The sequence below is a fragment of the Monodon monoceros genome, unplaced genomic scaffold, assembly GCF_005190385.1.
Source record: "Monodon monoceros isolate NGI ecotype Baffin Bay Population unplaced genomic scaffold, NGI_Narwhal_1 Super_Scaffold_12, whole genome shotgun sequence".
NCBI lineage: Eukaryota > Metazoa > Chordata > Mammalia > Artiodactyla > Monodontidae > Monodon > Monodon monoceros.
The window spans coordinates 72,926,820-72,938,909 of NW_021703768.1; the positions used below are offsets into that span (position 1 = coordinate 72,926,820).

Sequence of the window (12,090 nt, forward strand, 5' to 3'; positions counted from 1 at the left end):
CTGTTGACAAAATATTTCTTGCTTCTTAAATGTGTTTTATATAACCTTGGGTTATGTACTTTTTTGGTGAATTTTTTGTTTTGTTTTGTTTTGTTTTGTTTCTTTGCGGTACACGGGCCTCTTACTGTTGTGGCCTCTCCCGTCGCGGAGCACAGGCTCCGGACGCGCAGGCTCAGCGGCCATGACTCACGGGCCCAGCCGCTCCACGGCATGTGGGATCTTCCCGGACCGGGGCACGAACCCGTATCCCCTGCATCGGCAGGCGGACTCTCAACCACTGCGCCACCAGGGAAGCCCGAATTTTTGTTTTTTATATTATATTGAACATACAATTAAATATAATTTGTTTTTAAAAATGAGTTTTATGGTTAACTTTTCAGAAAAATTATCAGTCATCTATTCCTTACAGTAAAGTATATACCTTCTTTGAAGGAAATGTAAACATTTTCATGAATATACGTAAATATAATACACTGTTAATTACATTTGCTTTATTACTAATGTATGTTATAGTTGCAGAAGTGATACAGCTATAGTTTAGTTAGAAGGTAAAAATGTTCAGTCTGTCATTTCATGCCACAATCACTTTTTAAGTGGGACTCCCTGAGGGTCTTCAAATATGGGTAGTACATTGCTTTCAAGAATTTTATATTCTTGAGAACAGCTTATATATAAAATAAAATAAAAAATTAATATCCCGTTATCATTCTGTATTTACAGACCTCTAAGTCAATGGTTTTAATTCCTCTTTTAATACATTTTAATATTAAATATTTTAAAGATTGTGAGAAGTCATGGGACTCTGTCTCGAGTGACTTTGCTTTGGAGCATAGACTCTGATCCTGATGGCGATCTGGCCTTCACCTCTGGCAACGTCACATTTGAGATTGGACAGAAGAGCGCCAACATCACAGTGGAAATATTGCCTGATGAAGATCCAGAATTGGATAAGGCATTCTCTGTGTGTATCCTCAGTGTCTCCAGTGGCTCTTTGGGAGTTCATACTAATGCCACATTAATAGTTTTGGCTAGTGATGATCCTTATGGGGTCTTCATCTTTTCTGAGAAAAATAGACCTATTGAAGTGGAGGAAGCTACCCAGAACATCACTTTGTCAATAATAAGGTTAAAAGGCCTCCTGGGAAGAGTCAAAGTCACATACGCAACACTGGATGATATGGAAAAACTGCCTTATTTTCCACCTAATTTAGCCAGAGCAACTCAAGGAAAAGACTATATTCCAGCTTCTGGATTCGCTCTTTTCAGAGCCAATCAGAGCGAGGCAACAATAACTATTTCAATTTTGGATGATGATGAACCAGAAAGGTCGGAGTCTTTGTTTATTGAACTGCTCAACTCTACTTTAATAGAGAAAGTACAGGATCGCCCAAGTAAGTAACCATTAGTGTGTTGTTATTATTATTAGAGGTAAGAATCCTGAAACAATAAATTAAGAATTTGGTATAGTAGAAAATTCTATAAAAATAATAAGTTCTAACTTTGAAAGCATCTTCTTACAAAAGTTTATTGATAAGGCAAATGGAAATGGGACACTTCAAAACATGAAATCATGTTTTAAAAGCCTGTTATATTCCCAGACTAAATTTTTAGAAGTGTCTGTGTAATCCAGTGTAACTGATCTCTAGTACTATTGTACTTGATATTGTAGCTTCCAAAACATTCTGGAATCAATCTGGGGATTCCAAGGACAGTCCTGGTAGCAAGATCCTGAGTCTCTTTTGTCTTGATCCACTCTGGAAGATTCCTTAACCAACAGAGTCTCTTTGTATTAGTGAGGAGCATGAGTGAGGATTTGGCGACTGCATGAGGGAAGTTGGGGGACAGGGCTATGTAGTAGTAAGAAATCCTGGAAATTTTGTGGGTCACCGTGAGAGCTGAGAAGAAGGCAGTGGTTGGGGATAAGAATGAGGAATGCAGAGTGACCCGTGTTGGGCAGAGGATCTGGTGCAGTGGCTTCTGTTGGAACATAGCAGCCTCTACCCCTGGGGTTGTGGCTCAGTAGCTTTGTAGAGAGAGGGGGGCTACTAGTTGAGAGCAGGGCCTGAGCTTGGGGAGCTAAAGGTAGTTATTGCACTATAGCTTGTTCATTAGTCACATCTCTCTGCGAAGATGTATAACTTTAGAAAGGGGGTTTGAAATAAAGAGAAGAATCTAGATTTCCTGGAACAAGACAACAAGGAAAGGAAGAATGGTGATATTAATTTAATATCAGTTTTAGGACAGTATTTGTAAATATATGTAAATGTAATACAGTAAATAAATATTATGTATCTAACAATATAATAAAACCTTCTTAAGGAAATTGGAATTAAATAGTCCAAAGAGTACAATTTAAGATCTGCATGTTGACTGTGTTCTGCCATATAGATTAAGGTTTCTTACAAGTAAACTTCTTCACCTTACTGATATACTGTATAGTGAGCACCATTCTTGCCCACAGTGTAATTGTAGTCCAGGGTTATAGAAGGAAATTTACTTTCTAGGACAACTGCTAGCATTAAATTTTCAGGTTACAGTCAAGGTTAAAATTCTCACACAATAACCCATCCCTTTTTTTCTTAGCAAGATTTAGCATCAGTTATAATAGCAAATACATTGAAATAAAACCCAATAATTAGTCTTATTAAGTAGGAATTATAAAATATAGCCCTGTTTTCAAGGAACTCACAGTTTATTGAGTGAGCTGGAAATAAAACCGGGAGGGAGGATCATGTATAGCAGTGACTAGGAGCGATGGTTGCTGGTGCAGATAACTTAGGTTCAAGTGTATAGTAATAAGTTGTTGCCCATAAACTTTTAAAGCCCCAGTTTCCTAATCTATAATACAGAATTATTATAGGGCTTAAATATCATAATATATGTGAAAATGAATACAGTGTCTGGCACGTGGTAAGCATTCAATAAATGTGAACGATTATTATTAATAAAACGGTATATGCAAAATATTAATGTGCTGTGGAATGGGAGAAACAGTCAACATGTATTTATGCTTGATATGTGTTCCTGGAACCATGCAGCATACTTGGGGCGATTCAGAATAGGCATAAACTATGATGTGAAATAATTAAAGAACAATTAAGTGCATTAGAAAGAAAACAGTAAATGTCATTAAAAATGAAGAAAAAGAACAATTAAGTGCAAATCTATGTGATATTGTTTCAATTTTCATAGCAAAATCAGTGTAGGACCTGATAGGGTCTCTGTGCTCTGCTCTGAGTGTAATCACCAACCTTCAGGAGAGCCATGTGAGAAGACTGGTGATGAACAGGCACAGGGCAGGATGAACAGTCATGGATAATTGAAGGTTTGATGAGGAATTGCATATAGGGAGCAAGAGATTAGACAAACCCTTACATGATGCCTCTTAATTGTGTCCAGCAGGTACCAGTCTAATGCCTTAGCTTACTTCCTCAACATCCTTGTGCCCTTGATTCCTCATCTGTAAAATGTGGACAGTGCTACCCACCACATAGAGATGGTATGGGAATTAAATTCCTAGATGCAAGAAAAGTGCTTAGAACAATGCCTTTTGAATAGGGCATACTCAGAAAATGTCATCTGCTTCTACAACTGTGTGTTACTGCCATTTTTTTTCCAATGTAGTTAAATTTAATTGTTATATTGATTTATAGTTTTGTGTTTTTAACTATATAATTTAGTGCAGTCTGGGCCTGTATCATTGAAATTAAATTGTGTCATTACTTGTTTAGACAAGGGTGCTAGTTGGAATTGAATCTAGAAAGTAAGTCAGGGAGTTTGTGGACCTACATGCCTTCAAAATAAGTTTTACTCTCTCTAAAATCAGTGGCAAGTAAGAAGAGAGTCTTAAAAGTAGGCTTAAAAGCATAGCCTTAAAGTATAGCCTTGAAAGCCTGAGTGAGCACACTCTATTATAGCAGTGTTGGGGTAGCATGACTCCGCTTTCTGGATGAGGTAGTTGCATGACTATTAACTGAGATGGGGCAAGGGGAACAGGTTTGTGAGGAAGGACAGTGAAGCAGGGAGAGAGGCAGTAATTGAATTAGAGTGTGATGATTTTCAGCTCCTCTTTGAGGGCAAGTAACTAGATTACTTACCTACTCAATTTTGTAACTGTAGTGCCTTTAAAAAAATTTGTGGCATGCTGGTAACTAACTAAAAGAGCATAATTCTGTAGGTTTCATCATTTTCTGTTATATTTTGCAAAGTGATGATTAAATATACTCTATTCATTTTTTTGCCTTTTTACAAGTTTCCAATAGTTATTAAAATAATTCTTGTAGGGTAACTATTCCTTTGCTATAATAAAAATCTCCCTAGAAGTTATAGGAGAGTAGGGACTTTCCATTTAGTTTATTTTTGTATCCCCAACATCTAGATTAGTGCTGGTACATAGTAAACGATAAATATGTTTTTGCTAAAAATAGTAGAAAACAAAATGATTATCCCATTTGGCTGATGGATCTTGCCAAGGCTTTTTTTTTATTTAATTTTTTATTGAAGTATAGGTGATTTACAATGTTGTGTTAATTGTACAACAAAGTGACTCGGTTATACATATATATACATTCTTTTTCATCTTCTTTTCCATTATGGTTTGTCACAGGATATTGAATACAGTTCCCTGTGTTATACAGTAAGACCTTGTTGTTTATCCATTCTGTATATTGGCTGAGGCTTCTTGATGACTTTTTGGCCAGTTCTTAGAATTTTGATATATAGCTTTTCTTCTGTCTTTCAGTTCCAAACTCTCCACGCCTTGGGCCTAAGGTAGAAACTATTGCTCATCTAGTTATCATTGCCAATGATGATGCGTTTGGAATTCTTCAGCTCTCAGCCCCAATCGTTCGAGTTGCAGAAAATCATGTTGGACCCATTATCAATGTGACTAGAACAGGAGGAGCATTTGCAGATGTTTCTGTGAAGTTTAAAGCTGTGCCAATAACTGCAATAGCCGGTGAGAAAAGACATCTAAGGAGCAGTGAAGTGTTTTGGAGGGAAATTGTATCCTTGATTAACAAAGCCCCTTAAAGATGTAGTTAAAAAAAATCAACTAGAAAGCAATAATACCCTTGAATATTTTTAAGGCACAGACCTAGAGTTTTTATTATATATTTATCACATTGATTTTGTAGAATTTGTGAAAACTGTTGGCAAATTGTATATGAATTTAAAAGCTTTGATGACCCAAATATGCACAAACCAATGAAAAGTAAACCAAGGAAAGCATTGTTAGGCTTTCTCTGTGTGTACTTTTAAGGTTTTTGGAAGGGATTCATGTGTAAATAATACTGAAGAATACAGGATAAAATGTGCAGCCATATGATTGCAGTGCTTGGCAACAATCTTGTCTCTCAACTCATCTTGCTTATTTATTTATTTATGAAGAACATGGTAGAGGCAATGATTAGCATTAACTATTTTATGTATAAGCAAAAGGATTTCATTGTCAAGTGCAAATATTAGGAGACAGCCTTCTTTGGTAGTGCAGTTACAGCATCTAGAGGGAGATTTGCCTAAGAGCTATTCAATCAGAACCTTTCTAGTGTGCACTCAAAGGACATGAGTGTGAATGGATGGGATAACATGATTGATTTTTTGAAATAAATCATCTGGATGTGATACTTGCTTGAAAAGACAATGAACCAGGCTCACCTAGTCCTTAAATGACATGTGTGTAAGGGGTGGGGTGAGGAGGGTAGCTCAGAGGAGTGCCTGTCTGTAGGGGGCTTTACACATTGACAGATGGTGAGGGTTGATCACTGTTCTAGAAAATTAGCACCCAAATTCCATAGGAAGCCTCTCTCTTTTCCTCATTCACTTTTTGACCAGAGACAAAGCCACCCCGAGTGGTATGCAGTAGCAGCTTTTAATCCAACTTTGTAGAAAATTTCATAGTTTCCAACCATAAGATTGATGACGCTGACATGCCCGTCTCTGTGCAGCACTGTAATTTATCTCCCCAGTGAGATCAGAATTCTAGTTTTGTTCTTTGTTTTAAGGTACCATACACATTTTTTTTAACTGTTGTAGATAAGGGGCCATCTTGCGGTAATGAATGACTCTCTATGTTCATGTGCCTATCCATATCTATATGTCTTTGTCTATATCTGTATCATCTATATGTGTATATGGCAAATAGAACACATTATGTATACATCGTTCTAAAAATGAACTTGAACAACCCAGATGTCTTTTTCGTTATTTTGTTGTATCAAACTCATTTTTTTCTTGCAAGAGAGGTAAATCTTGTTTAGAATAAATGTAGTCACTATCCTCGAAAAAGTCTTTCAAAGTATGTCCATGGAATGTGATATGTCATAGTATTTCCCTAGAGTATGAGATGTTTATTATCATATACTGGAATAAGTCTTAGCATTTTTCTTTTTTGTCTTTATAGGTGAAGATTATAGTATAGCTTCATCGGATGTAGTCTTGCTAGAAGGGGAAACAAGTAAAGCCGTGCCAATATATATCATTAATGACATCTACCCTGAGCTGGAAGAATCTTTTCTTGTGCAACTGCTGAATGAAACAACAGGAGGAGCCAAACTAGGGGCATTAACAGAGGCGATCATTATTATTGAGGCCTCTGATGACCCCTATGGATTATTTGGTAATGAGACTAGTTTGTGTCTCTCTTTTACTTGTCTGTATAGATTCATACCTTTCTTTATTTTTAGAGACTCAGAATTGATTTGATCTTGTTCCGTTTTAACCTGCTATTGCTGATATATAGGACACCTATGTGTGTTCACTAGCAGTGGTTAGTAAACCTAGCAGTGGTTAGAAATCAACCTCTCAGAATAAATCTGGAAATCATACACTTTTAGGCTTTTAGGTCAGATCTGGTTCCTAGATGTGTTTTGTGAAGTTTAGACGATTCTTTAAAAAACTAATTTAATTCACAGAAATTTGTACAGAAATCTGAATTTCTGGCCTATCTTTATAGTAGAAAAATATGGTGACCTCAAGCCCCTTTCCTTCATAGTATCAGTCTTAGGAGAAAAATCGCAACTGCCAGGCTTGTCCCATGCAGTTAGCCCCCGAACTCACTAGACCTACTTCACTTATGACTGGTATATTCCTGACCTCTGTGGACATCTGAGTTTATGCTTTCTGCTTCTATCATAATGAAAATAATTTGGAAAATTTGGCAGGCCTGACCAATTTGTATCACAGCATGTTTCTCTGATTTTGTAGGGTTTAGCTTCTTAGATTGCTTAGGGGAAAAAAAGAATCAACTGTAGGATGACAATTGGTTTGTTCTACATTGACTTAGTTTCACTTTGTATTTGAAATTATCTCTGCTTTGCCCTTTAGGTTTTCAGATTACTAAACTTATTGTAGAGGAACCTGAGTTTAACTCAGTGAAGGTAAACCTGCCAATAATTCGAAATTCTGGGACACTCGGCAATGTTACTGTTCAGTGGGTTGCCACCATTAATGGACAGCTTGCTACTGGCGACCTGCGAGTTGTCTCAGGTAATGTGACCTTTGCCCCTGGGGAAACCATTCAAACCTTGTTGTTAGAGGTCCTGGCTGACGACGTTCCGGAGATTGAAGAGGTGAGAGGAATGGCTACTCTAGAATGACACTGTAAAACATATCTTGTCTTATAGTGACTAGAACAGATGGCTGTTATTGTGACTTTTATAGAGGTGTCTGATAAATTATTTCTGCAAGAATGTTCAAAATATGGTAGTGTGAAAGTGATCCTTAGAGATAACAAAAAACAAGAATGTTCTAGAAATAGGTCTCATACACACACTAGTTTACTAGTATAAGATTTTTTTGGTACAGTTATGCAATATTTTTCTACGTTTTGGTTAAATGATTAAACATGTATAGTCTGTCATAAGTTTTGCTGTATTGTTTCATATAAACTCTTAATTTGTTTGTTTTCAGACTTCCTTTTGACTTGAGTGTGAGCCAGTCAGTCTTAATTAAGTGTAGATTTTGATTTTCCACTCATTCGTTTATTCTTTAGGATTTACTATGTGACAAATACCATGCTAGATTTATCTGCCTGATATTTATTTTTCATCATGAAGGGGCAAGGTGGCAAATAAAGATAGAGTCTCAGTGGTGAAATTGATTCATCACTAACATATATTGGCTGAAGATAATTTTATTTTATTAAATTCAAGTATTAAAAGCTGGAGCTCATAAAATTACATTTAATAGCATTTATTCTTTAATAGTGTCAAATTTTTGTAGAAGGGAAATCCATAAAATTTCTTTTCGGATGCTAATTGTGTCATTACTCGTTTCTTAAATATTAGATATTAGTTAATACATATACAACATTTCTCTTTCCTTTTCTCTGAATTTAGGTATGAAAACCTAAAAACTTATCATAAATTTCTCTAAATTTATGATATGTTTTTAGTTTTATGTTTTATCAGAGAATTTTCATTTATGAGAATGTGGGAAATAAAGCATAATAAATGAACTATTCGTAAAACACATATGCAGTATCCTCCCTAAGTAAAAAAAGGTGTAGGGGTTAAAAGTATATTATTGAAGTGGTAAACATAAACAGGCCTCTTAAAATTGATTCACAAGATTGTATAACAGAATATTAAGGAACTTAAACAGCCTGTATTTCTTCTGTGCCATCATGCTCTATTGTTAAAAGTTGGTGATGGATTGTTCTGTTACGTGTTGGGATTGTAAATGTAATGGAGGAGTTTCTTTGAGTCCATTTATATTTTACTCCATTTTGTTCTTGTACTTGTATGGATAGTTTTGATTTTTTTTTTCCTGCATCATTTTTATTCTAATTTCAGAACTGGGATTCTGTTAAGGAAGTTTTCACTGTATTTTTAGGTTATCCAAGTGCAACTAACTGATGCCTCTGGTGGTGGTACTATTGGGTTAGATCGAGTGGCAAATATTACTATTCCTGCCAATGATAATCCTTATGGTACAGTAGCCTTTGTTCAGTCGGTTTATCGTGTTCAAGAGCCTCTGGAGAGAAGTTCCTGTGCTAACATAACTGTCAGGAGAAGGTATATGAGATGTGGCTGCTTGTATCCGGCGGGGGAGGGGGGCGGTGATGGAACTTGTGGGGTGGTGGGCAAGGATCTCTTACACAGTCAAATAAAGTTTGGTAGTTTTTGTAGAATGTAAATTATTTTATAGGTTGTTATAATTTGTTAATTGAATTATGCCTATTAATATAAAGAGCTCATTGTATCTATCATACCTTTTATTAGTGAAATGGATTATACATCATTGGGCTTTGTAGCCCCAGCCACTTACTGCTTTAATTGGTGATGTGTTTGAATTAGAACTTGAATACAACTGGCTTCTAAATTAAAGAACATTCAGATGCCATATGAAGTGGTTGACTTTCAGGTTCCGTTTTGTCTGGATTTCTCTTGTGAGACAGCATCCAGTTCACTGAGCTCCTTCAGAAATAGAAAGTAGCTGGTCTTGCTTGTGACCTTGTGGCAAGTAGTTACATTTCCTTAAAATGTACTCAACGTTGGTATCATTGTTACTTTGTTTCAGTGAAAGCTAGTAATGAAGATTCATTTTCTGAGTCTTTGAAAATTCTGAAATGGATATGATTTGCATATGGTGCAAGATATTTTCATAGCTTGGTTAAAAATGAGTAATATTTGATTGAAAATGAGCCAGATTTCCTTACATGAGAAAACATAATGCGAAAGACAAATGTTATTAAGAAACATGGTTGTGTTTGCGCTAGTACTTTATCCACTTAAAAAAAAAAGTGAAAACCACAATCAGCATTCTCTTCTCTATTATGTAATCCACAGATGGCTTTGAGTGCTTAACCTGTCTTTTAATTGTCACTCCACATTTTAGCGGAGGGCACTTTGGTCGGCTGTTGTTGTTCTACAGTACTTCCGATATTGATGTAGTGGCTCTTGCAGTTGAGGAGGGTCAAGACTTACTGTCCTACTATGAATCGCCAATTCAAGGGGTGCCTGACCCACTTTGGAGAACTTGGGTGAATGTCTCTGCAATGGGGGAACCCCAGTACACCTGTGCCACTTTGTGCCTCAAAGAACATGCATGCTCAGCGTTTTCCTTTCTCGGTGCTTCTGAAGGCCCCCAGTGTTTTTGGATGACATCGTGGATCAGCCCAACCGTTAACAACTCAGACTTCTGGACCTACAAGAAAAACATGACCAGGGTAGCGTCTCTTTTTAGCGGTCAGGCTGTGGCTGGTAGTGACTACGAGCCTGTGACAAGGCAATGGGCCGTAATGCTGGAAGGTGATGAATTTGCAAATCTCACAGTTTCTATTCTTCCCGACGATTTCCCAGAGATGGATGAGAGTTTCCTAATTTCTCTCCTTGAAGTTCATCTTATGAACATCACAGCCAGTCTTAAAAACCAACCAACCATAGGACAGCCAAATACTTCTACAGTTGTCATAGCATTAAATGGTGATGCCTTTGGAGTGTTTGTGATCTACGGTATTAGTCCCAATACCTCAGAAGATGGCTTATATGTTGAAGTTCAGGAGCGGCCCCAAACCACAGTGGAGATGATGATCCACAGGACAGGGGGCAGCTTAGGTCAGGTGACAGTCCAATGGCGTGTTGTTGGTGGAACAGCTACTGAAGGTTTAGATTTTATAGGTGCTGGAGACATTCTGACTTTTGCTGAAGGTGAGTTATGGTTCTAAATGGATTTCAGTTCCCCCTGGTAAAGTCGTTATAGTCAGTTTTTATGACAAGGTTCCTATAAATTTTTACTGTATACATTCTTGCTAATGTGTAAAAGTGAATGATGGTTTTGAAATAATAGTAGTTGGCTTGTTAATGGTTGACATGACATATGTAGGCCCATGGCATAGGGCCGTACATGTATATCTTTTTTAGTTTATTAAAAAGATTTTCAGGGAATCTGAGAATTTTATCCCTTTTATGTGTGGTAGCAGAGCCTTTAAGGAAGTGTAGAGGCAGCTCTAAAGCAACTTTTAATTTTGTAAGGGAAGTTACAAGAATGAGCCGGGTAGCTACAACCAAATGTGGGTAAGAAGTATTGGTAGCTAGGAAAATGGGTACTAACTGGGAAGCTTTTTCATATGCACTAGACAAATCAGGATAAACCTCCAAAGAAAATAATTTATAAGTATAAATAGCATAGACTTTGGTGACTTGATTCATATTAAATTAAGACTAGTGGTAGATCAACTTACAATACTGTTCTTAGACTTGGATGGGACCACTATTTTAAATTTTCATGAACAATGAAATTACAGAGAACTTGGACAGTAATTAAAATTAGAGTCAGATTCACTGATTCTTTTCCAGGGTTGGTTGAATCATTTATATTTGAAAATTTCAGAAGTTCATATATTTAAAATAGTTTTCTTTGGGTAGAAGAACGATATCTTTACTGAGATCATTATTTAAATCCTGATTTAGTAAATTATAAATTCCATATAGTTTTTTAACATAGTGTTTTTCTGATTGAAAAGTAATGTTTATTCATGAAAACTTCAGGTTATACAACAAAATGAAGGAAGTAAATGTTACTCACAATTCCATATCTTAGAGCATTTATTCATTGCATCTTTTATCATTTAATTTTAATGCATATACTTTTTTGGAAACAATAGTCAGGGGTCATGATACATATAGATTATATACTTTTTGAAACATCTAATAAGCATTATATTTTAGAGTAAATTTTTAAAATAGTATAAAACTTCTCAAAAATGATTGTTTCCTAGTAAATGGTTTTGGGAACAATGGAATAATGATATGCTTGATGTATGGGTTTGTGTGTGTGCACATGTTAGTAACTGGTAACATTTCTCCCTATTTCAAAGGAAATATTGAACTTTGAGGAGGGAGTGGAGATGAAAATTTAAAGTTAGATTTTTTTAATGGCTTTGGTAACAATAAAGAAGCAATCATATAAAGTAGTGGCATTATACAAATTAGTATTACCTTGAATTGTAACTTTAGAATCACACGAAATGGACTATATTTTATAGTTAACCTAGATTCTCAGATAACATACACTCTCTTGAGGCAGTCTTGACACTGAATTGATAAAATATACCAGGGTCGTGAGAGAGAGAACATGCATTCACATCCA

At 36.1% G+C, this 12,090-nt stretch overlaps 1 protein-coding gene across 1 annotated transcript in view; it reads left to right on the top strand.

Annotated features, from left to right (window-relative positions):
- Positions 1-12,090, top strand: part of ADGRV1 (adhesion G protein-coupled receptor V1) — a 520,998-nt gene that overhangs the window by 82,196 nt on the left and 426,712 nt on the right. The window contains exons 28-33 of the mRNA XM_029215616.1: positions 782-1,391; positions 4,742-4,957; positions 6,401-6,616; positions 7,324-7,568; positions 8,833-9,014; positions 9,838-10,649. Of these exons, the coding sequence (XP_029071449.1) occupies positions 782-1,391; positions 4,742-4,957; positions 6,401-6,616; positions 7,324-7,568; positions 8,833-9,014; positions 9,838-10,649 (2,281 nt within the window). The remainder of the gene's footprint in view (positions 1-781; positions 1,392-4,741; positions 4,958-6,400; positions 6,617-7,323; positions 7,569-8,832; positions 9,015-9,837; positions 10,650-12,090) is intronic.